The sequence below is a fragment of the Mustelus asterias genome, chromosome 20, assembly GCF_964213995.1.
Source record: "Mustelus asterias chromosome 20, sMusAst1.hap1.1, whole genome shotgun sequence".
In the NCBI taxonomy this organism is placed as follows: Eukaryota; Metazoa; Chordata; class Chondrichthyes; order Carcharhiniformes; family Triakidae; genus Mustelus; species Mustelus asterias.
In genome coordinates this window covers 70,676,513-70,699,589 of record NC_135820.1, presented here as the reverse complement: position 1 = coordinate 70,699,589, position 23,077 = coordinate 70,676,513, and the positions used below count along the sequence as shown (strand labels likewise).

The following is a 23,077-nucleotide window of genomic DNA, read 5'->3' as shown; positions in this document are numbered from 1 at the left end:
TTAGATTACCCATCCTGGAGCTCTCAGAGAGAGAGAGAGAGAGCGCCACTGCTTTCTTCTGACAGTCCAGACAGCAACTACTTGCATTTTAAAATGAAACCCTCTCTTTCCTGCCAGCTTAACTCCTCCCATTAATTATCTGACTCTGTCCAGCAATCAACTTAATCAAAACTCTGCTGACACCCCAGGAATGCAAGTGAACACACATGCATTAGCTCTGCTTAACAAACAGCTCCATGTCTAAAATGAGTATCTTGTGCTTTCAGCTACTAATGTACAGGTTTTCCTAGACAAATCGGCACAGATCTGAATTCCCTTCCAAGAAACATGATATAAATATATTTCTTAAAAGGCACAGTATCATCACATTTGCTAAATAAAAATAAATATCAGTCTCGATTTTCAAATTATCTAGCCTCTATGGCATTTTGGCAAAAGGAGTTCCTGACTTCCACTACACGGTGTCAAGTATACCTCTGACGAGACACTTACTAGCACTACATTATGCCCTACTGTTCTGTACTCCCTTCACCAGAAGCAATAGCTTCCTTAATCTACCGGGTCCAATTCCAGCCTCAGGTGACTGCTTGTGTGGAGTTTGCATGCTCTCTCCATGTCAGTGTGGGTTAGGTTGATTGACCATGTCAAATTGCCCCTTAGTGTCAGGGGGATTAGGGTTACGTGGATAGGGCCGAGGTGGGAAGGTCATCGGTGCAGGCTTGACTGGACGAAAGGCTTCCTTCTGTACTGTAGGGATTTTATGATACCCTATCAATTTCTTGAAATCATCAGAAACATCTCAATTAGATCACCCCTTAACCACATATATTCAAAGAAATACAAGTTCAGTCGATGCAGCCTGTCCTCAAAATTAACCCCTTACCCACAGCAGAAAGTAGTTGACCTTGCCCGTAAAGCAAGACTTCCCAATTTCCCAGAATACTGCATCCTCTTCCCAGTTGGACCGGGCACGTGAAGGTCACAGGGAGAGCGGGAGTGAGACACAGAGAGCACTCCACACACAACATGGGGGGGGGAAGACACAGACTCTACCTAGCACCCCCCGGGACAAGACAGCCCAGGCTCTGACCACGGATCCTAATTTGCAATAATTCATTGAAACGGAGAGTCAGAAACAGAAATTCCAAAAGCCGGTTCTTTCCCTAACTGAGCTCTGCTGGGATAAGTGTACGATAAACCAGGCCTCTGGCCTGACAGCAGAATAGAAACCAGCTGTGAACTGTTCAGCCTCAATCAACTGGAACAGAGACAGAAAAGCAAGATGTCACCGGAGAGAGCTGAGGAATTGAGCAGGCAGGAGAGTACCATGGAACAACAAAGGATTTGCCTCTCAACACATGGCACAGTACAGGAAGGGCACAGTGTGGGATGGGCATCATCGTTCTACGGTTGTGGCACAGCTCTACAGGATCTGCTATCCCGTAGCTTACCTTAGCTCAAGCTAACATCTGTTTCGTACAGAGGTTCCTGTATGAGTTTCCACCATCCAGAAATAAAGTATGATGGCATTTAAAAAACCCATAGGTTCTTGCACCCGACACGGTCACCACACCACCGAATAATCAGTGCTAACAACTGCAGTCCCAGACAGCAAACTCCAATGGAGCCTGATCTGGAATTTGGTACTCCAAAGCTGAAGTTAATTCCCAGCTCATCGTGCAGCCGTATTTCCATTCTACTGTCAGCACAAATGACACTTCATACAGCATACCCTTCTGTGCCAATCATTGTAAACTGCTTCAACAATGATGTAAGCAAGCTATAAATATTAGCTTTATTAACCTCCCACGGCAACCACGTCAATTCACCAAACTCCGGACGAGTATTGTTCTCTCAAATTTGCCAGTGTGGGAGGAAAGGGATGCACAGCTCCTCATACAACTCGAGTGGTGCACTAAGCCGAGTGGTGCACTAAGCCGAGTGGCTTTTGCTTGCAAGACAGTATTGCTGATATTGGGACATGAATAACCCGAGGACAGTGCTCCCATCTCAAGAGAAAACATTTGTATCTTTGCGAGGACCATTAGGGACGCTTGGAAATTTCCTCTCATTCACTCTCAAGCTGGAACTTGCGGGGACCAATTATCCTCCTACAGATCTACACTTGAAAAGAAAGCTGCCTAGAATTCCCTTAAATGGCACAGTAGGTAAAAAAAAACATTGCCACGTTAGGGGGATAACATGCAAAGAAGTTCCAGCTACAGTACCCAGCCTGTCCAACATTAACCAATCTATCAGCAGCAATTGAGATAGTACAATTGATTTTAGTGCTCCTGGATGACGAGAGGGTAGGGAAAAGCAGCAAAAAGCCTTCCTCCTCGTCCCCCCCTTCAGTCACTACAAGAGAATCAACTGTAGATGAGATTAAGCTTGGCTTCAATGTTCATATAAGTAGTCACATGGGCATTCACTCTAACACTATTGATGGCCTGTTTGAACAGCTCTCGACATGCTCACAAACCGATGAGAGCTGGCACTTGGAGGAAAGCGCAGGAGGGCAGCTCACAATAAAGCAGCAGCTTGGTGTTGGCTCAACAGTGAAGCAGCAACAGGTCAGGCGGCATCATGGAATTGCCAGAGGTGTTCAAATGCAGCCCGCAAAGTGGATGCAACACACAAAAGGTAACACGAGGGCTAGTTTACGTTCTAAAGTAGCTGTGTATAGGGGACAGGAGGCAATTTTTTTTTTAGTCATTCAAGGTAGGTGGGCATTGCTGCTTTGCCTAATTACCCTTGAGAAGATGGTGGTGAGCTACCTTCTTGAATCACAGCAGTCCATATGGTGTAGGTATACCCACAGCGCTGTTGGGGAGGGAGTTTCAGGATTCTGACCCAGAATTTCCCACTAGGTGCTGTTGGTAAAACATTTGTGCATCAGCTCACAGGAGTTACCAGCCGTGGGAACGACATGCAGATTTCCATTTGTAATCCCTGCTTCCTTGCGACTGGATTATTAGGCCTACAAGAGATTGCCAAACTTTACGACCATAAGCCCCCAAAGATTTTCTGCAGAGCCAATTGGGCTGCTGGTTGGCAATAAAAACAATCGCGACCTAATATTTATACTGCACCTTCGCAATAATGAAATGCCTCAAGGCACTTCACAGGAGCATTTCAAAACAAGATTAGATCAGGTGATCAAAAATTTGTTTAGAGGAGGTAGATTATAAGAGGTGTGTCTTAAAGGACATGGGGAGCAGAAGTTTCAATGACCTCATAGGGAGGGTAGAATGTGGGAGACCTGCCAGCAGTACGTGGAATAGTATGGTCTGGAGGTAACAAAGGCATGGATAAAGATTTCAGCGGCAAGCGAGATATGCAGGGACAACTTCAGGCGATGTTATCCATGTGGAAATTGGTGGTCTTGGTGATGGTGCTATTGTGGTCAGAAGCTAAGTTCAGGACTAAATAGACACAAGGTCACATACAGTCTGGTTTTGTCTCAGACAGTTGCCAGACAGTGGAGTTTGGAGCAGGGACCAGAAACAATGCCTTCAGCTATCCCAATATTTAACAGGAGGAAATCTCTGTTTACCCAGTACTGGATGTTGGTTACGCAGTCTGAGAGTTAACAACAGTGAAGGGTGGAGTCAATAGAGTTGGAGGCGCCGCAGACCTGGGTGTCGTCAGTGTACATGTGAACACTAATGCTGTGCTTTTGGATGATGTCACCAAGTGGCAGCATGTAGGTGAGAAAGAGGCGGCGGCAAGGATAGATACTTGGGAGATACCAGAGGTAATGGTGCAGGGCAGGAAGAAAAGTCATTGCAACTGATACTCTAAGAGTGAGAGCAATCCCACTCAGCTAGACAAAGTCGGATGTTGTTGAAGGAAGCTAATGCGGTCACAACCATGTCAAAGGCTGCAGGCAGATTGAGGAGGGTGAGGAGGGAGTTGACCGTTATCATACAGAAAGAGCATACTCGGTACTGTAGCAGGAGTGGAAATCAGATTAGAAAGACTCCAAAATGGAGTCCCAGGAAAGATGGGTACTGATTTGGCAGGTAGCAACACATTCAAGGATTTGAGAGTAGAAAGGGAAATCGGAGGTCAGGCAGTAGTTTAAGGATGATACGGTCAAAGATTGTTTTTAGGAGAAGGTGATGACTGGAAATCTAAGGAGAGAGAGAGAGACAACACCTGAGGGAGGTAACTATTACTAATATCAGCTAACACGGGGACCAGAAGGAAAGATTAGTTGGTCAGCAGTTTACTGGGAATAGGTTTGAGAGAGCAGAGGGTGGGTCTTGTAGATAAGATGAGTTTGGAGAGGGATGGAGGGGAGATAGGAAAGAGACGAGAGAAAGATGAGAGTTCAGGGCCAGGACAAGAGGTAGCATCAAAGTAAGTTTGGCCAGGCGGGCTAATGGAAGGGTGACACCCCACAGATGCAGCTAAAATCAGAAACCTTGACAAAGACATCAATGAGCTCCTTATTGTTGGAGATGAGGGCAGGGGAGACAAGAGGGGAATGAAAACAGACAAGTTTGCTGTAGAGAACAAAAAAAACCACAAAGGTATCAATTAAATGTATTTCCCTGACAAAAGTTCAGCAACTGGAAATGTATTTCACTCCAACCCACTATACCTACATAAGAGTAAGTTTTCCAAACACATGCCCATCATATTGAGAGTTTAAGGTTTAGAGCATTACACAACTTTCCACACTGGATGAAAATTGCACTGATACCTAATAACAAATTCTAAATATGCATTTCCATTGCATGAGGTACCCCAAATCGCAAGCTCTACCCCTGCAGTTTTTGCCAGACAGATGAATGTACAAACCTGAAGTCATTCAAAATAGTTTTCATGATCATAAACCATGCTATACAAATGTCCGACAAATCACAACACTTAGAACCATAGAAAATTACAGCTCAGAAACAGGCCCCCTGGCCCTTCCTGTCTGTGCCGAACCACTTTTTGCCTAGTCCCACTGACCTGCACTTGGACCATATCCCTCCACACCCCTCTCATCCATGAACTTGCTTCCAAATCGCACACAGCCCCACACTCATCAATTTTCATCCTTTCTTTCCCATAGCTACCAGTAGGCCCTCAAGCACCTCAACAAAGGGGCCATTCTTTATGTGAATTCACATAGGCAAGCATCTGCTCATTCATCTTGGGAAGGTATCGCAGCTAAGACCTATTCTGCTTCACATAAGAATGCACTATAATTGGACACTGCACACTGTATCTTAAGCCTAAAAAGCAAACAGAACAAAAATAAAACGAAAAATCATAATGTTCTGCTGCTGATTGCTATCCAAATGACCCTTGCAAGCAAGTGGATACAAGTTGGGACAGAATTAAAGCTGATTGTGATCTCCTCCACAGTCAAATAGCATCCAACATTCATTGCACATTTACTGGAAAGGGAAAGACATATTATTCAATGCTTGCATCACATTTGCTTCCCCTTTTCTTTCCGTGGTCAGACTGTTAGGAACTAGGAACAGATAGTCTTCTGCCATCCAATGCCATTAATTGCTCCCTCCTTCCTCGACCCCACATGCCTCCCCAACCCCATCCCCAGCCCAAGGTGGGCAGACACAGGGACCAATGACTTCGGAGACAGTGATAAAAGGGGAAGTTCAAACTCCTATTCTGCTGGCTCAGAGATGAAGTCTCTGAGCAACAGAGCAGCCTGAAGAGCCCTGTTCCGCGCCAAATTGGCACTGGAGACATTATTAAACCCAGCTGCCCTCAGCTCGGAGAGGACATTTATAAAAAAAATAATAAATCTGAGAGGAATAATGTTGTCACTGAGCAAGGACGGTATCAGGCTCAGCTGCAATTCTCCATGTAGTTGACATCTTGCAACTATTAGGGAGGAGAGAAAAGAAAATATCAAGTATCACTGTCTATGTCAAGGCTAGTCTTAAGACACCAAAACAGCCAATTTCAATTTGTGCTCATGAGAAAGGCCACCAGCAGCGATGTTCCCTCCAAGTCGAGTGGCAGTGTGGCAACCCAGAATGTGCTGCACAGGGCAACAGGCAAACTCTTCACAACAATACAAATTTGGAGGGGATGGCAGGGAGGAAGAAAACACTTGTGCCCGGGAGACACCGTGATCATCTCAAGAGACACAATCAATATGCAATCATTTCTAGTCCTTTCGTTATACTCTTGACGCGAGGAACCTGCTTGCTCAGATTCACACTGTAAAGTTTCAATTCCGGTCCGCAGACAAACAAGACACTTCATGGCAGGGACACAAACGATCAACACTACCTGTTGCTATGATTCTTGGAGCTGGAGGAGCTGTGCTTGGATTTCTCGCGGTCCTTGTCCCGATCCTTTGACTTGTGCTCCTTATGCTTGTGCTCTTTATGCTTGTGTTTCTCTTCGCTTTTGCTGGACTTGTGGGAATCTGTAAGTATACAGGGAAGAAGCAGTTGTCTGCTGTCATTTCTGCTTTCCTTTTTGCATGCAAAAAGTGAGCAATCTTGGAACTAAAGATTATACAAAAAGTGCTCTTGCAATTCTCCATTTTAAAGCGCGTCATGTTAAAATACTGCACTGTGCATATTTATATCAATCCAGTCTTACTATTGAAATAAGATGCTTCCTTGTCTTCTGAAGGGGTCACCTTTTACACTGGCTACACTCTCAGCAAGATTCGCTGGCTATTAGTTGCCTTCCCTGACCAATGGGGCTGAGGCCCGCTCCAAGTCCCCTCTTGAAAGCTGCTAACTCGGGTCAAATCAAGGAAAGTATCAGCCTGCGCCATCACAAGAATCCAAAATGAATTTTGGGCGGCACGGTAGCACAGTGGTTAGCACTGCTGCTTCACAGCTCCAGGGACCTGGGTTCGATTCCCGGCTTGGGTCACTGTCTGTGTGGAGTTTGCACATTCTCCTCGTGTCTGCGTGGGGTTTCCTCCGGGTGCTCCGGTTTCCTCCCACAGTCCAAAGATGTGCAGGTTAGGTTGATTGGCCATGCTAAAAAATTGCCCTGTGTGTCCTGGGATGCGTCGGTTAGAGGGATTAGTGGGTAAATATGTAGGGATATGGGTGTAGGGCCTGGGTGGGATTGTGGTCGGTGCAGACTCTATGGGCCGAATGGCCTCTTTCTGTGCTGTAGGGTTTCTATGATTTCTAAGAATCTTGTGTACAATTAGCTGATCTCAAGTAGTTTTGCTCATTTAATGCACTGAAATTGGCAGAATGGCTGTTTGAAGGATTATACGGGTGAGAGCGCAGGGTAGCTCGGAGGCATATTGGATTGTGATTTACTCACATTTCCAAGGAATAAAGTCAGAAAAGTGCAAGATCTAAAATGTGGTATGGCGTATTCATGCTGAATTAACTAAGTAACTTTCAAACTGTATACAACGTTCTTCAAACCATGCCCATAGTTCTGCGTCCAGTTTAGTTACAGATATCAAAAAGACACTAAATGTCCTGGAGGCCATCCGGAGAGCCGCCGGACTGATTGCTGGGGTCAAGAATCTGGGTAACAACTCCAGGTTTCACAACCAAGGCAGGAGGTAACCACATGAAAGCTAACAGTAAGAAAATATCGACCCAGAACAGTACTTCAAATTAAATGAGAGCGACAGATTCAAACTAGTAAATGGCACATTTAGGACTGATATCTGCAAATTCTTCATATGGACGGGGTGCTTGGCTGGTGAGTTTAAAAATTCTTGGATTCCAAGAGGCAATTGTGTTGAAGGGATTAGGGGTGTTTTTGAAATGGACAAGCTAAAGTTTCTCTCTCTCTGTTCCATTCACTGAATGTAGGTGTCATTGGCTTCGCCAGCATTTGTTTTCCATCTCCAATTGCCCTTAAACCGAGTGGCCTACTCAGCCAATTCTCAGTAGTGAAGGGTCAACAACTGGAGTTACAAGTAGGCCAGTTCAAGTCAGGATGACAGATTTCCTTCCCTAAAGGACATAAGTGAACCAGATGGGTTTTCACGACAATGGTCACCATAACTGAGACTCAAGATTTTTTACTAATTTAATGAAAGTCCACTAGTTTCATGGTCAGTATCACTGAGACTCGCCCTCAATTCCAGATTTTTGTTAGTATCTATTTATTTTGAGGCAGTCACCATCACTTGCAGCAAGTGCAATGACTACGTTGTGCTTGGAGGTGGGAACTGGGAGCAGGAAGGAATGCCACCGACTACCGAGTCCAGTGTGAACAGCCCAACCTACTATGCAGTCAATGCAAAATGATGGATTCAGTAAGCCTTCCGAATCCAACATCACACATGACTAACTTGCACTTATTACGCAGTCCCAACAATGGAGACATGGCTTAATTCCTACTGCTCTGCAAGACCAGAAGGATTAATTCTTGCTATGAGGCATGAGTGAATGCGGCCCTACAGATTAAAATGGGCAATTGTCTGCGACATTGGAAAGGAAGAAAAAAGAAAACAAAGCCTGTCTTTAAAAAAAAAGACTAAAATGGGAAAAAACAAGGCAAGTACTTCATATACATATCCAACATACTTTTCCTGAAATCAGAGACCTTTCCTGAACATGCTGATCAAACCAATCTGTGCACCGCTACGGTAATAGCAAGTCATATCAAGGTCAGCACCATTTTGTTGCATGCAGTCAGTGGTGTCATTCAAATAAAGCAGGAAGGCTGGTCACAAAATAATCTCACACAAGGTATTGTACTCCTCATTTAAATTTAAATATTTTCACTGCAAAGACTGAGCACAATCTGGCCTTCTGTTTAACAGAGTGCAGGAGAAAATAGTTCTCACACTTGTATTGATACAGGAAGGATTCCGAGAGAAATACAAATCTATTAGTCAAAACTGGCAGATATTCAAGAATGTTCTAGATTATTTAAAGTCACCCTGGACTGGCAATATTCCAAGTATCCAGAGGAAGTTAACAACCATTGCTGGGGGAGGGGGAGGGGAGGGGTGGAGGTGGAGGAGGAAGCAAGCAAAATACCTTCTCAAGCCAACATTTCGCATACAATTACAGTCATATGGCTATGATCATCATAAATTTGAAGTCACTTAGAGAACGTCATCGAAAACAGACAAGTGTGAACTCAACAGCAACCATGATGAAAAACTAGTATTACAAACTTGAAATGCAGATCATTTCGCAACTCCTACAGTGGCTACCTTATGATGCTGGACTGGATAGATCACCAGAACAGAATTCTGCTCGACTTCTGCTGACATCCACAGTAAGAAGTTTAACAACACCAGGTTAAAGTCCAACAGGTTTATTTGGTAGCAAAAGCCACACAAGCTTTCGTGGAAAGCTTGTGTGGCTTTTGCTACCAAATAAACCTGTTGGACTTTAACCTGGTGTTGTTAAACTTCTTACTGTGTTTACCCCAGTCCAACGCCGGCATCTCCACATCATGACATCCACAGTTACAGACTCAGGAGGAATGCGGAAGATAAAACCGGGAGTGTGGTGGCAGGGAGACACTTCACTCTTTCAGGATTGCGAATGGAGGTCTGAGATCACCATCACTCCTTCGCAAATCAGGCGGCAGAAAGTGAAACAGGGCCCAGAAAGGAGTATAAAATGCAGCCTTTCCATTCTGCCTTGCACAAGGTCCTTGAGGAGTTAAATGTGTTTTATACCAGCACATTCCAAACAAGGAAGATGTGGGTTCATTACCCTCCACTTTACATTTCTTTTTGGTGGACAGGAGGGAGGAAGGGTAATCAGCTCCACAAACTCCCAGATCCCTGGTTGCTAACAAAAGATCAATTGGTAAATTCAGAAATGGAGGATAAGCCATCGTCAACCACCCCCGTGAATTTACTGGTGAGGAGGACCACACAAACTGGATGACCAACCCCAGATTCAATTCTAGCCCTGCACAGGGCTAAGAAGTGAATTCAGTTGGGTAGTTGAAATTGACTTCAAGTCTCTTTACTAGGGAAGAAACTACGATTGTTCCACCATAGCTTCAGCGCATATGCTGGAAAGTACGAACGTCAGTCAAGGAAATGATTGGATTTGACTTGTGGGCAAACCTGCCCGAGACAAGTAAGGATGGTTCAAATATGAAGAATGGCTACCAGGGCAAAGTACTAAGGGAATTTGGTGTCTATGGAATGACAGCTGAGTCATAATCAGTGCCATTAAGGTGCTTGGAAGAAAGTTAGTTAAAAAAATTAAATACAACACACCCTGAAAATGAAATTGACATTTTGCTAGTAAATTGCATGGTCCAATGAAGTGGGGCACAGACCAGGATGATTTGTAGTTCTATCTGTAATGGTGCTCTTAACAGCAGCATAGAAACTTGTGTGTGTGTGTGGGGAAAGTCAGGCTTCCCACTCAGTTTTTGTTTTACAGCAGAATTTCAAGTGGGGAAAGGATTATGCCTACTTGCAACAGCATCTCCTATTACCAAATAACCTAAAGTCACAGCGTTATGTCAATCGGTGGAGAATAATGACCATAGAATCATAGTAAGAAGTCTCACAACACCAGGTTAAAGTCCAACAGGTTTATTTGGTAGCAAATACCATTATGGTATTTGCTACCAAATAAACCTGTTGGACTTTAACCTGGTGTTGTGAGACTTCTTACTGTGTTCACCCCAGTCCAACGCCGGCATCTCCACATCATGACTACCATCGACACCGCAAACTGCCGGCTCCAAGTGAAGAGGATCTCCAAGAAGATCGCGCATAATGGTATTTGCTACCAAATAAACCTGTTGGACTTTAACCTGGTGTGGTGAGACTTCTTACTGTGTTCACCCCAGTCCAACGCCGGCATCTCCACATCATAGAATCATAACCATAGCATACACTGATACCATAAGATGAGGATACACAGTGGGGTTGGAAGTAGCGCCAAGCGTGTGAGACTGATCTATCTCTTCACCTTTCCCCAAGAGATCTGCTGAACATGTCGAATCATCCATTCAGAATCTGATGAAGCACTAATAATTCAGAGTTACAAAGGACAGAGCAACTCCACATTGTCCAGGCAGCAGCTTTTGACCTACCCCGAAGGCTTGTACAACTACGCTGTGGTGCTAGCTACAATGACCCTCCACCGCCTTCGACACAATTGCAGATCAAAGCTACCAATTCAAGAGGCAAGTTAACCAGTTACACGTTTAGCCTTATCTAATTAACCAGTCCACCATGGGGTGGGAAAGGGACAATAATTTTATCTGGCCTCTTCACTGGATGTTCTTGCAGTCCCAACTGTTTAATCTAGAAACAACAACAACAACAAAAAAAAAGGAGATCGCAACCAAGGTGATTAATGCGGAAAAGTGTGAGGTGATTCACTTTGGAAGGAGTAACAGGATTACAGAGTACTGGGCTAATGGTAAGAAACTTGGTAGTGTGGATGAGCAGAGAGATCTCGGTGTCCATGTGCATAGATCCCTGAAAGTTGGCACCCAGGTTGATAGGGTTGTTAAAAAAGCGTACGGAGTGTTAGCTTTTATTGGTAGAGGGATTGGGTTTCGGAGCCAGGAGGTCATGTTGCAGCTGTACAAAACTCTGGTGCGGCCGCACGGAGTATTGCGTACAGTTCTGGTCGCCGCATTACAGGAAGGATGTGGAAGCATTGGAAAGGGTGCAGAGGAGATTTACCAGGATGTTGCCTGGTATGGTGGGAAGGTCTTATGAGGAAAGGCTGAGGGACTTGAGGCTGTTTTCATTAGAGAGAAGAAGGTTAAGAGGTGACTTAATAGAGGCATACAAGATGATCAGAGGATTAGATAGGATGGATAGTGAGAGCCTTTTTCCTCAGATGGTGATAGCTAGCACGAGGGGACATAGCTTTAAATTGAGGGGCGATAGATATAGGACAGATGTCAGAGGTAGGTTCTTTACTCAGAGAGTAGTCAGGGCGTGGAATGCCCTGCCTGCAACAGTAGTGGACTCGCCAACATTAAAGGCATTTAAATGGTCATTGGATAAACATATGGATGATATTGGAATAGTGTAGGTTAGATGGGCTTTAGATTGGTTTCACTCGTCGGCGCAACATCGAGGGCCGAAGGGCCTGTACTGCGCTGTAATGTTCTATGTTCTAAGGTACGCTGTCAAACTTCCCGAATAGAAAACAGAAAATGCTGAAATATTTAGGTCAGGCAGCATCTATGGAGAGGGAAACACTGAGGTTAAATGTGTTTTTCTCCCTCTCTCTACTGATGCTGCCTGACCCGCTGAGTATTTTCAGCATTTCCTGTTTTAAGTTCAAAGTTCCAACATCTGCAGTATTCAGCTTTTTGATTAGTGGCCGGGGCGTGATGAAACTTTAAAGGTGGCAAAGAGTCTGCTCTGATGGACACTCAACACAAGACAAAAGAAAACTAGCTCTATTCTCCAGTCTCTACTGGCTGAATGATGTTCAAGAGCAAACCAACAATATAATTACATACTTCTCAGATGCCAAAGAGCTAATTGATCACTCATTACTAATGCTCAAAAGATCTCAACAATCAGAACTACTGCATCCTTTGGATTTCATCAGTTTCAGTTCCTTCTCATGTATATTTTAAGAAACACGGCACCCAAAAATGGAAGGTTTATGTGAAAAACATCAAAAGAAACTAGCAGTAATTCCTGCAAAGAGCAACCAAGAGTCTTATTTATCTCTTCGAAATTTATAGAATTCTGATTGGGCTGGACAGAGTGGATATGCACGGATGATGTTTCCCCTGACTAGAGGGTCTAGAATCAGGGGATACAGTCTCAGAATAGGGGACAAGCCATTTAGGACTCAAGAAAGAGAGAGGCGAACCTGTGGAAATCTCTACCACAGAAGGGTGTGGAGGCCAAGTCACTGAATACATTTAAGAAATAGGAGCAGGAGTCGGCCATCTAGCCCCTTGGGCCCGCCCCGCCATTCAACAAGATCATGGCTGATCTGAGGTGAATCAGTTCCACTTACCCGCCTGCTCCCCATATCCCTTATCGATCAGAAATCTATCGACCCGTGATTTAAACATATTCAACGAGGAAGCCTCCACCACCTCAATGGGCAGAGAATTCCAGAGATTCACTACCCTCTGAGAAGAAGTTCCCCCTCAACTCTGTTCTGAACCGGCCCCCACTTATTTTGAGGCTGTGCCCTCTAGGTTTCCTCTCGGAGGAAATAGATAGATTTCTAGAAACTAAAAGCATCAAGGGGTATAGGGAGAAAGCAGTATGGCGTTAAGATAGAGAATCAGCCCAGATCATACCGAATGGCAGAGCAGACTCAAAGGGCTCAATGGCTTACTCCTGCTTTCTATGTTTCATTTCACTATTAATATCAGCAATGTGGAAAGACGATATTGGGAAAAATGAGTCCAGAAAAGCTTTTGTGACGATACTCCAGCAGGCCCATTCTCACCACTAACTGTTAACAGTTTTTCCTCATGTTTGCGGAATGCCGGATCAGAACATTTGTTCTTTCCTCTTCTCTTCTGAACACTCCCTCACATTGCAACGCTTCAGATGGGTTAGGCAAATTAATGAATATCCGTGCACACACCCATGTCACACACCTGTCCAAGCTTTCTAATCTCCCATCCAAATACACATGAACATACAAACTAGGACCACAGGTAGGCCATTCAACCCCTCGAATGCCCTGCCATTCAAAAAGATCAGGGTTTACCTAAGCCACCTCTTCCCCCCCACCGCCAATCGCCGTCTTAAATGAGAGACCACTTATTCTTAAACTGTCACATTTTAAAATGTGAAGCTGCTGCCCCATCTACTTCCTACATTACAAGGCCATGGTAGAAATTTGACTGTTTTGCATGACATTGCATAGACAAAAGAAAATTTGGTATCAAGCCAGGCTACAAAAAGTTATTAGAATGGATAATGTTGTTCCCGGTGCAGCACCACACCTATAATGTGGGTGTTAATGCACCTACAACAGGCCATCACTCCCAACAGTGGCCCTACAATTAGTTATATGGCACTAATCTACAACCTATCAAGTTTAACTAGATCAAGACTGCTACCGAGCCAGTTCATCATTTGGGAGAGCACTCAAACCTGGAGAACAATACACAAGTACAGAAGTTACCACTTATCCCTTACAGAGTTTACAACAAGTTTAAGTAGTATCACCTGGCTTTTGCGGTTGGGATGGCAGGAGGAAGAACAAAGACCTGACCAGAATTTGTCCTTTTTGACGACTTAACCATAATAGCACCAAACCAGATGAGAATTCTGAAGTTTCCAAAAAGAAAACCGGTGGGATACTCTCATCCCTTGTGAACAGAGTTCACTTCCAACAAGCAGGAGATCTGTAATCTGGCCCACTGAACAACAAGTTGACATTCAAATGGTGAATTTGCATTGGTGAGAATGGGAGTGGGCCAACCCCATCCCAAATAATCGTAGCTTCTGCTCCCTCAACAGGACCACTTAAAGAAAACAGGCCTTTCTTACAGGAAGAGCCCAGTGCATAAATTGTTGGGTGCAAAAGCATGAACCTATTTACATTCTAAAAAGGGCTGCCACAGACTGGCAGATTCACCAAATCAGTGGATAAAGAATAAGGTCAAGTAAGGAAACATAGGAATAGAGTAGGTCACATAGTCCCTCGAGCCTGTACTCCACATATCTGCCATATAAAATCCCTTTAATACCTTCGATACACCAACACCTTTTGAATCCCCTTGCATTCTTGTACTCTAGATCAAAAAGGCAAGCATTCCCTTAGCCTTTGATTATTTTCTGTACCCGTTTATGATATTTTAATAATCTATGTACTCTTTGGACCTCCATTTTTTCTTCAAGTATTTAGGAAGTACCATGTTCTATTCCTTTTTGGTCTGAAGCAAATAACCTCACATTTGCCACACAGTTTGACTCATTCACTTTATTAAAACCTTCATCTAAGCTGCTTACAGTACAGCCCAACTTTGTCATTAGAAAATTTGAAAAGGTAGTTTTCTACCCCATCATCTAAGGCACTAATCGTAACAGCAAATTGTTGAGGCCCCAATACAGATCCTTGAAGGACACCACTAATCACATCCTGTCAATTAAGAGCACCCACCCATTATCCCTACTTTGTCTTCTTCCACTCAGCCAATTTCCTATCTAGGTCAATAAAATTTGCCTTCAATTTCAAGAGCCTCAATGTTAGCGAACAAACTCTTATGAGGGACTTTATCAAAGTCCTTCTGGAAGTCCATATAAATAACATCCATAGACACGGGTCACGGGCTCAAGGTGAGAGGGGCGAAGTATAACTCAGATATCAGAGGGACGTTTTTTACACAGAGGGTGGTGGGGGCCTGGAATGCGCTGCCAAGTAGGGTGGTGGAGGCAGGCACGCTGACATCGTTTAAGACTTACCTGGATAGTCACATGAGCAGTCTGGGAATGGAGGGATACAAACGATTGGTCTAGTTGGACCAAGGAGCGGCACAGGCTTGGAGGGCCGAAGGGCCTGTTTCCTGTGCTGTACTGTTCTTTGTTCTATTACTCGAGCTCCTTAAAAATGTCATTTTCATCAGGCCTGGCCTCCTCTTTACAAATACATGCCGGCTCTCAGATCTGCTGAAAACAGTAGACCAACAATTTTCTGACAACTATGGATTAGGCCTAGCTGTTCTATAATTCTTTGGGTTCCCTCTGTGGAATTTACAATGAATGCTGAAGCACTCTTGGGTAAATTACCGTACTTAACCAGTGCAAACAGAATGGCTCACCCCCAAATTTAATTTCTTCTCCAAAAGACTACTGATCCACACAAGACCCTTAACCTAGACTTGATTTCTGCTCCTTGCATTTGACTGATTTCACTTCAAAGAACAACTGTCCCATTTCTTAATTTCGAATCGCAGACTGTGTGAACCTGCTTGGAAAATGTGTGCGTCAGCGACTGCATGTCGCTGTGGAGTCTCTTGGTGATGTAACAGTCCGGGTTCACATGGCAAGAACAGGCTCTTCGCCCTCTACCACTCCCCTATCAGCATCACTGGAATCACATCACAGTGTGACTCACTTATTCAAGGAGCAAATTGAATCAACTCACAACAGTCCAGCTCCCTCTTTAGTCATTGTCAGTAAATTGACAGCCTGGCACGAGCTGAACCAAATTCAAACAGGTAAGTCCCAGCTTTGATCTCCAGCTAACTGATCTGAATCAGAATAGCTGCAAATCATCACTAACTTCAGTTGCCCCTAGGCTGTGAGGGAAGGCAGATTCCAAAGCTTGTTATCCAGTGATTGCCACTGGAAGGAACACACAGCTTGAGTGGCACGGTTGCAGAGTGGTTAGCACTGCTGCCTCACAGTTCCAGGGACTCGGGTTCGATTCCCAGCTTCGGTTACTGTGCAGAGTCTGCATGGGTTTCCTCTGGGTGCTCCGGTTTCCTCCCACAGTCCGAAAGATGTGCCGGTTAGGTGCACTGGCCATGCTAAATTCTCCCTCAGTGTACCCGAACAGGCGACGGAGTGTGGCGACTAAGGGATTTTCACGGTAATTTCATTGTAGTGTTAATGTAAGCCTACTTGTGACACTGATAAATAAACTTCAACTAAAATGGTCAGATCAATTTTTACTGCACCCTCCCCAACACATTAATCTAGGCCTATTCATGAAGATGCAGACTTGAGTGTATAAAACCCCAACATCAATTAAGTCAGATCTCAGAAAAAGCCAACAATTCGAGAAGTAAGAAAACCCTTCAAATTGTAGCTTAAATGTTCCAATTGATTGGTTATGACAGAATATGCAGATCAGAGTTGAGCATAGCTTGCTAGGTTCTCCAGGAAAACGATCGAGAGGAAGAAATGTGAGGTAACAGATGGTAAAAGGGCCACATAGCCTCAACCTTCACTCCCCCACCATCATAACACTATGAGTCAATCACCATGTTCACCACAGCATCACTTTCTGGAATTTCAGCTGAATCTCAGAAACATTGTGTACGCCATGATGGCTGTGGCAGAATGCAGAACAGAACAAGATCATCCCAGGGCCAGTACTCAATTAGGGAGAGAAGGGAAGTCAGTCAGACAGGGTTACTGCTTCTGGCCTCTACTCACTGATGTCTGCTGAAAAACGTCCCCACAAAAGGACTGGGTTGGTCTTTGCTGTGATGCCCCTTGGGCTAGACTAGTCTTACAATAAAAGTTGTATAGCTGAATGACCACAAAGGGGCATTAGAAATGTGGAATCATGCCATGGGTCACCATTTTCACAAGAGAAACTGAGAATAGCCTCGAACTAGGATCCTTCTCAACAGTCAATTAACTAGTGACATTCGTATGCATCGGAGTAAGTCTCACAAACCTCAAATCATACCCTGCTCGGAAGTCAAACGCAATGCATCACTGGGGTTAAAGCACCTCACATCAACAAACTGAAAGGCTCTCTCTGAAAATGCATTGAAAGTTTTATTCTTTTCACTAATATTCTACAACTGTATTACACTCCTCTCAAGGCAAAACGTAACAGCATCCACACTGCACCATCTCTCCACTTATTTTTAAAACGGTCAAATGCAGTTTCGACAATTAGAGTCAACTCTCTGTACCCACCCCCCATTTCCTTCTTGAAGCACTTGACTATACAACCCAGCAGAGCAGGTTGCCTTTAACCATGCCGAAAATCAAAACCTAGTTTCTATTGGGTAATTTGAATTTTTTTAAAAAGGGAAGATGCCACATTTAACGCATTATTGGTATATCTAAAGGAGACACACAAGTTAAAAAAAAAAACACTTGGTTTGTGTGGTATTAACTCAATAAAATGCAGCGACTTACTATCAAGAGTCCACAAGCAGCAATTCACAATTCTAACAGGATCTCTTTCAACAAATTAACAAATTCTAAGTTGTATTAAATTTTCCATTCTTTATATCCTGTACTATCAGCTACAGTTCTAATTAAATCAACCCTTCCGAAGTGAAAACTTTTAACCGGGATCGATATCTTAAAATTATCACCCATGACTACATAATTTTAAGCCTCAGACAATGTGGCGCTTTCCGAATATTAGAGGTGCAAAATGGAATATAATTGAGCACAAAGCTAATGAAAAATATCCCTCCAGCACCCCCTTCCCCCACCTCAGTCACATTTTACTAAACTTCGGGGGGGGGTAGGAAAGCCATTTTTTTAAACCAATGCAATAAGCAACTCAAAAAACATGCCTATTAAAAAAATTGAAACATATCATTGTGCTGAATATCATAGTAGAGCTAACACTTACATGTATGCAGATATGACAAGTTACTATTTTTGACAACGAATCTGGGATAACGTTTGGAAAAAACACACTCTGGGGGGCACCTTCTAGAATATCTACCCAGTCTAGTAAAAAACAGTATAAAAGGTAGAGATTCAAGCGTATAAAAAGGGGTAGAAATTCAAGCGTATAAAGGGTAGAACATATAAAGGGTAGAGATTCAAACATGCAAAGGGTAGAGATTCAAACATGTAAAGGGTAGAGATTCAAACATGTAAAGGGTAGAGATTCAAACATGTAAAGGGTAGAGATTCAAACATGTAAAGGGTAGAGATTCAAACATATAAAGGGTAGAGATTCAAACATGTAAAGGGTAGAGATTCAAACATATAAAGGGTAGAGATTCAAACATGTAAAGGGCAGAGATTCAAACATGTAAAGGGCAGAGATTCAAACATGTAAAGGGTAGAGATTCAAACATGTAAAGGGTAGAGATTCAAACATATAAAAGGGCAGAGATTCAAACATATAAAAAAGGGTAGAGATTCAAATATAAAATTCAAACATAAAAAGGTGGAAATTCAACCACCAGCTTTAGCCCACCAAAAAGGGCACAGAAAAGAATACAATACAAATTGGGAAAAAAATTAAAATTTTATTTTAAAAATTGCTTTTTAATAATTAAAAATATATATATATATAACCTCCACAATGCTGCCGCCATGTGATTGAAAGCATTGCTTGTTCAATCACCCCCCCCCCCACCAAGAGAAAAAATCAGAATGCATTTCTGCAAAATAAAACCCACCAAGTTTTTCTTTCTGTAAATCTTCCAGCCAGGGTTTTATATTGTGTCTATGTGTTATTATTTGTTTTGAAGGCCCAGCACCTTGCTGCTGCTACTGCTTCTTCCCCCACCTCTCCAGTTGCTGGAGAGGCTGCCTCTATACAACATGCACGAAGGGAACAGACACACACACACACAGCCAGAGAGAGGAAAAATAAAATGGCGCAGAGACTAAGTCCTAACGGCCGAAAAGCCGGCTTTTCGCTCGCGCTGCCGGCCCGCCCGAAGGCGCCACGGGCCCGCCGACCGCCGCACGCCGGAGCCGGGGTGCTGGGGCGGCGAGCCACGGGCCAACCGGCGCCCGGGGAGGGCGGCAAGGCGGTTATTCAGGGGGCTGATTTGAACAATAGGGCTTGCGGGCACGTAGACGGGACTTAGTCTCTGGACGCCATGTCTGATCCTCTTGTTCTCCCTCAGAGACAAGGAGAGAGAAGGGAAAGAAAAAGAGCCCAAAATCCAGACCCATTCCACCCCAAAAACACTCACCGTTCAGACGAGAATCCGTGTTGACCTGTAACAGAAGAAAAAAAACGAGTTAGAACTTTATTTCCCCCCTTTAAAAGTCTTTAACCATCAAGTGAGAGAGAGAGATGAAAATTTTTTCACAAGTTTCAAATCACCAAATGTTCTTTCTTAGGATTAAAAAATGACTTATGATTTTTTTAAAAGCTCCTTCTACCTACCTGGGAGAGGTGATCAACGCTCATTTTTGAGGATCTTCCTTGTGGATTGTTTTTTTAATATATATCTATATGTTTGTGTAGTTGGCAGTTCGAGTTCTGTACCCACCAAAGAGCTGCCTCACATTGAGCTGCTCCAGCTCCTTGTGCAACGTCTAAGTCCCGATTTCCACCTACTGCGCATGCACGTGGGTTTAACTTGGGGAGGCCAATTTACATGTCAATTGCTTTTCCCTGCACAATTGCTGGCTTCAGGCTGGGTTTCAGTGGAGCTGGAACGTCCCCTCTCGCGCCCCCCCCTCCCCACTCTTCATTTGCCACTCTCTGTCCACCCCACCCTAGCCCCTACCACACCCCACCCTACCCTACCCTTTCTATCAAAGCCCCTGCCAATGCCCCGGGGCATCAGACTCCTTCTTCCCAGAGACAGAGAGAAAGTGAAACTTTTTTTTTTGCATCCAGTTGTTGGAAAGTTGGGGGATACGAGGGAAATCCTAATAGAAATGTAGGCACACATACACACACACACACACACAGAGTGACCCCTCCACCCTCTCCCCGACACACACTTAACCCCCCATCCTACCCACCCGCCCTTCTTTCAGAAACTCAACCGGGCCCTGCCACAGCAAAGTTCATCCTGCAGCCACATTCATTCAGCCACAAATGATGTCACAGTGGTTTCTGCTGATGTCAGTGTTTCACTATCATAAAAGCAGATTGGCTAGCCCCCCACCGTTTTAACCACTACGTACGTTCATTTGCATGGCACCTTCAAAGTTTTTTTATTCATTCGTGGGGCATGGGCGCCGCTGGCTGGCCAGCATTTATTGCCCATCCCTAGTTGCCCAAAAGCAGTTGAGAGTCAACCACGTTGCCATGGCTCTGGAGTCACATGTAGGCCAGACCAGGTAAAGACGGCAGATTTCCTTCCCTGAAGGGCATTCGTGAACCAGATGGGTTTTCCCAACAATCGACAATGGTTTCTTGGTCATCAGTGTATTCTTAATTCCAGATATTTTTATTGAATTCAAATTCCATCATCTGCCATGGTGGGATTTGAACCTGGGTCCCCAGAACATTAGTTGAGTTTCTGGGTTAATAGTCTAGCGATAATACCACTAAGCTATCATCAAAATCTTGTCAAAATGCCGAGAGATGCTTTTGCCAGGGGCATACGCGGGTGAAATTAGCACTGCTGCCTCACAGCACCAGGGAAGATTCCCGGCTTGGGTCACTGTCTGTGCGGAGTCTGCATGTTTTCCCTGTGTCTGCGTGGGTTTCTTCCGGGTGCACTAGTTTCCTCCTACAGTCCGAAAGAAGTGCTGGTTAGGTGCATTGACCATGCTAAATTCTTCCTCAGTGTACCCGAACAGGCGCCGGAGCGTGGCTAGGCAATATTCACAATAACTTCATTGCAATGTTAATGTAAGCTTACTTGTGATACTAATAAATAAATATTTAACACAAGGTGAACAACAGCAACTTAACTTGTGTTTCTGCAAGACGTCTGGCATGCATTTCAAAGTGCTTCGCAGAATCACAGAATTGTTGCGGCACAGAAGGGGGCTGTTTGGCTCATTGTGTCTGCACCGGATCCCCAAACGAGCATTGTGACTTATTGCCATCCCTCTGCCTTTCCCTCATTATCCTACACAGGAAAGTCAATGAACCAAACTGGACACCCAGTCACATAATGAGCTGTTAGGACAACTGATCAAATGTTAGGCCAAAGGCGTAGGTTTTAAGGAGCGTCTCAGAGGAGGAGAGAAAGAGATGGAGAATCTTAGGGAGGGAATTCCACAGCATAGGGCCCATGCAGCCACAGACGTGACGGACAATTGTCAGCCAAAAACGCCAAGAAGCTCTGGGGACAAGAATTGGAGGAATCAGAGTTCTCTGAGATTTAGAGGGCTGCAGGAGGTTATAGAGTTACAATGAGGTGAGAGGTGGGAATGATTTGAACACACAGATAAGAGTTTTAAACTGAAGGCAGTGGTGGAGCAGGAGGAAATCTAAGTCAACAACAATAACAACAGCTTAAATTTATAAGGCATCTTTAACGTAATTGAACATCCAAAGGTACCTCACAACATCATTACAAAACAAAGTTTAGCACTGAGCCACATAAGGAGATATTAGGTCAGATGAGCAAAAGCATTGTCAAAGAGGTGGATTTAAGGGGTGTCTTATTGGAGGAAAGTGAGATGGAGAGGCAGAGAGGTGCAGGGAAGGAATTCCAGAACAACTTAGACAACTGATCTTGGAGTCTTTAAAATTAGAGAATGGCAACAGACTGGGATAAAAAGAGCACAGTTATCTCAGAGAATTGTGCAGCTGGAGGAGATTACCAAGTAAGAAGTTTAACAACACCAGGTTAAAGTCCAACAGGTTTATTTGGTAGCAAAAGCCACACAAGCTGTCGGAGCTCCAAGCCCCTTCTTCAGGTGAGTGGGAATTCTGTTCACAAACAGGGCATATAAAGACGCAAACTCAATTTACATGAATAATGGTTGGAATGCGAATACTTACAACTAATCAAGTCTTTAAGAAACAAAACAATGTGAGTGGAGAGAGCATCAAGACAGGCTAAAGAACGCCGGCATCTCTACATCATGGAGATTACCAAGACAGGGAGAGGTGTGGCGATGGAAGATTTGAAAGCAAGAATGAAAATTTTAAAATCAAGATGTTGTTTGACTGGGAGTCAACGTGGAAGGGTGAGCACAGGGGCAGAATAAGCCCCGGTCCCAGTTAAGACAAAGGCCACGGAGTTTTGGATGGTTTCAACTTTACAAAGGGTCGAATGTGAAAGGCCAGTCAAGAGTGCTCTGGAATAATCAAAGAACAAAGAAAATTACAGCACAGGAACAGGCCCTTCGGCCCTCCAAGCCGCACCGACCATGCTGCCCGACTGAACTAAAACCCCCTACCTTTCCAGGGACCATATCTCTCTATTCCCATCCTATTCATGTATTTGTCCAGACTCCCCTTAAAACTCACTATCGTATCCGCTTCCACTATCTCCCCCAGCAGCAAGTTCCAGGCACCTCCCTCTGTGTAAAAAACTTGCCTCGTACATCTTCTTTAAGCCTTGCCCCCTCTCACCTTACACCTATGCCCACGAGTAATTGACTCTTCCACCCTGGGAAAAAAAGCTCCTGACTATCCACTCTGTCCATGCCCCTCATAGTATTGTAGACTTCTATCAGGTCGCCCCTCAACCTCCATCGTTCCAGTGAGAACAAACCAAGTTTCTCCAACCTCTCCTCATTGCTAATGCCCTCCATACCAAGCAATATCCTGGTAAATCTTTTCTGTACCCTCTCCAAAGCCTCCACATCTTTTTGGTAGTGTGGCGACCAAATCAAGTTTAGAGTTAATTAATAATC

At 44.2% G+C, this 23,077-nt stretch overlaps 2 protein-coding genes across 2 annotated transcripts in view; both read right to left on the bottom strand.

Moving 5' to 3' along the window:
* top1b (DNA topoisomerase Ib) overlaps window positions 1-19,835 on the bottom strand; it is an 87,647-nt gene extending 67,812 nt beyond the window's left edge. The window contains exons 1-3 of the mRNA XM_078236804.1: window positions 19,689-19,835; window positions 19,492-19,516; window positions 6,265-6,403 (exon numbers count right to left, since the gene is read on the bottom strand). Of these exons, the coding sequence (XP_078092930.1) occupies window positions 6,265-6,403; window positions 19,492-19,516; window positions 19,689-19,712 (188 nt within the window). The 5' untranslated portion in view covers window positions 19,713-19,835. The remainder of the gene's footprint in view (window positions 1-6,264; window positions 6,404-19,491; window positions 19,517-19,688) is intronic.
* Window positions 1-23,077, bottom strand: part of plcg1 (phospholipase C, gamma 1) — a 586,083-nt gene that overhangs the window by 237,284 nt on the left and 325,722 nt on the right. The window lies entirely within an intron of this gene.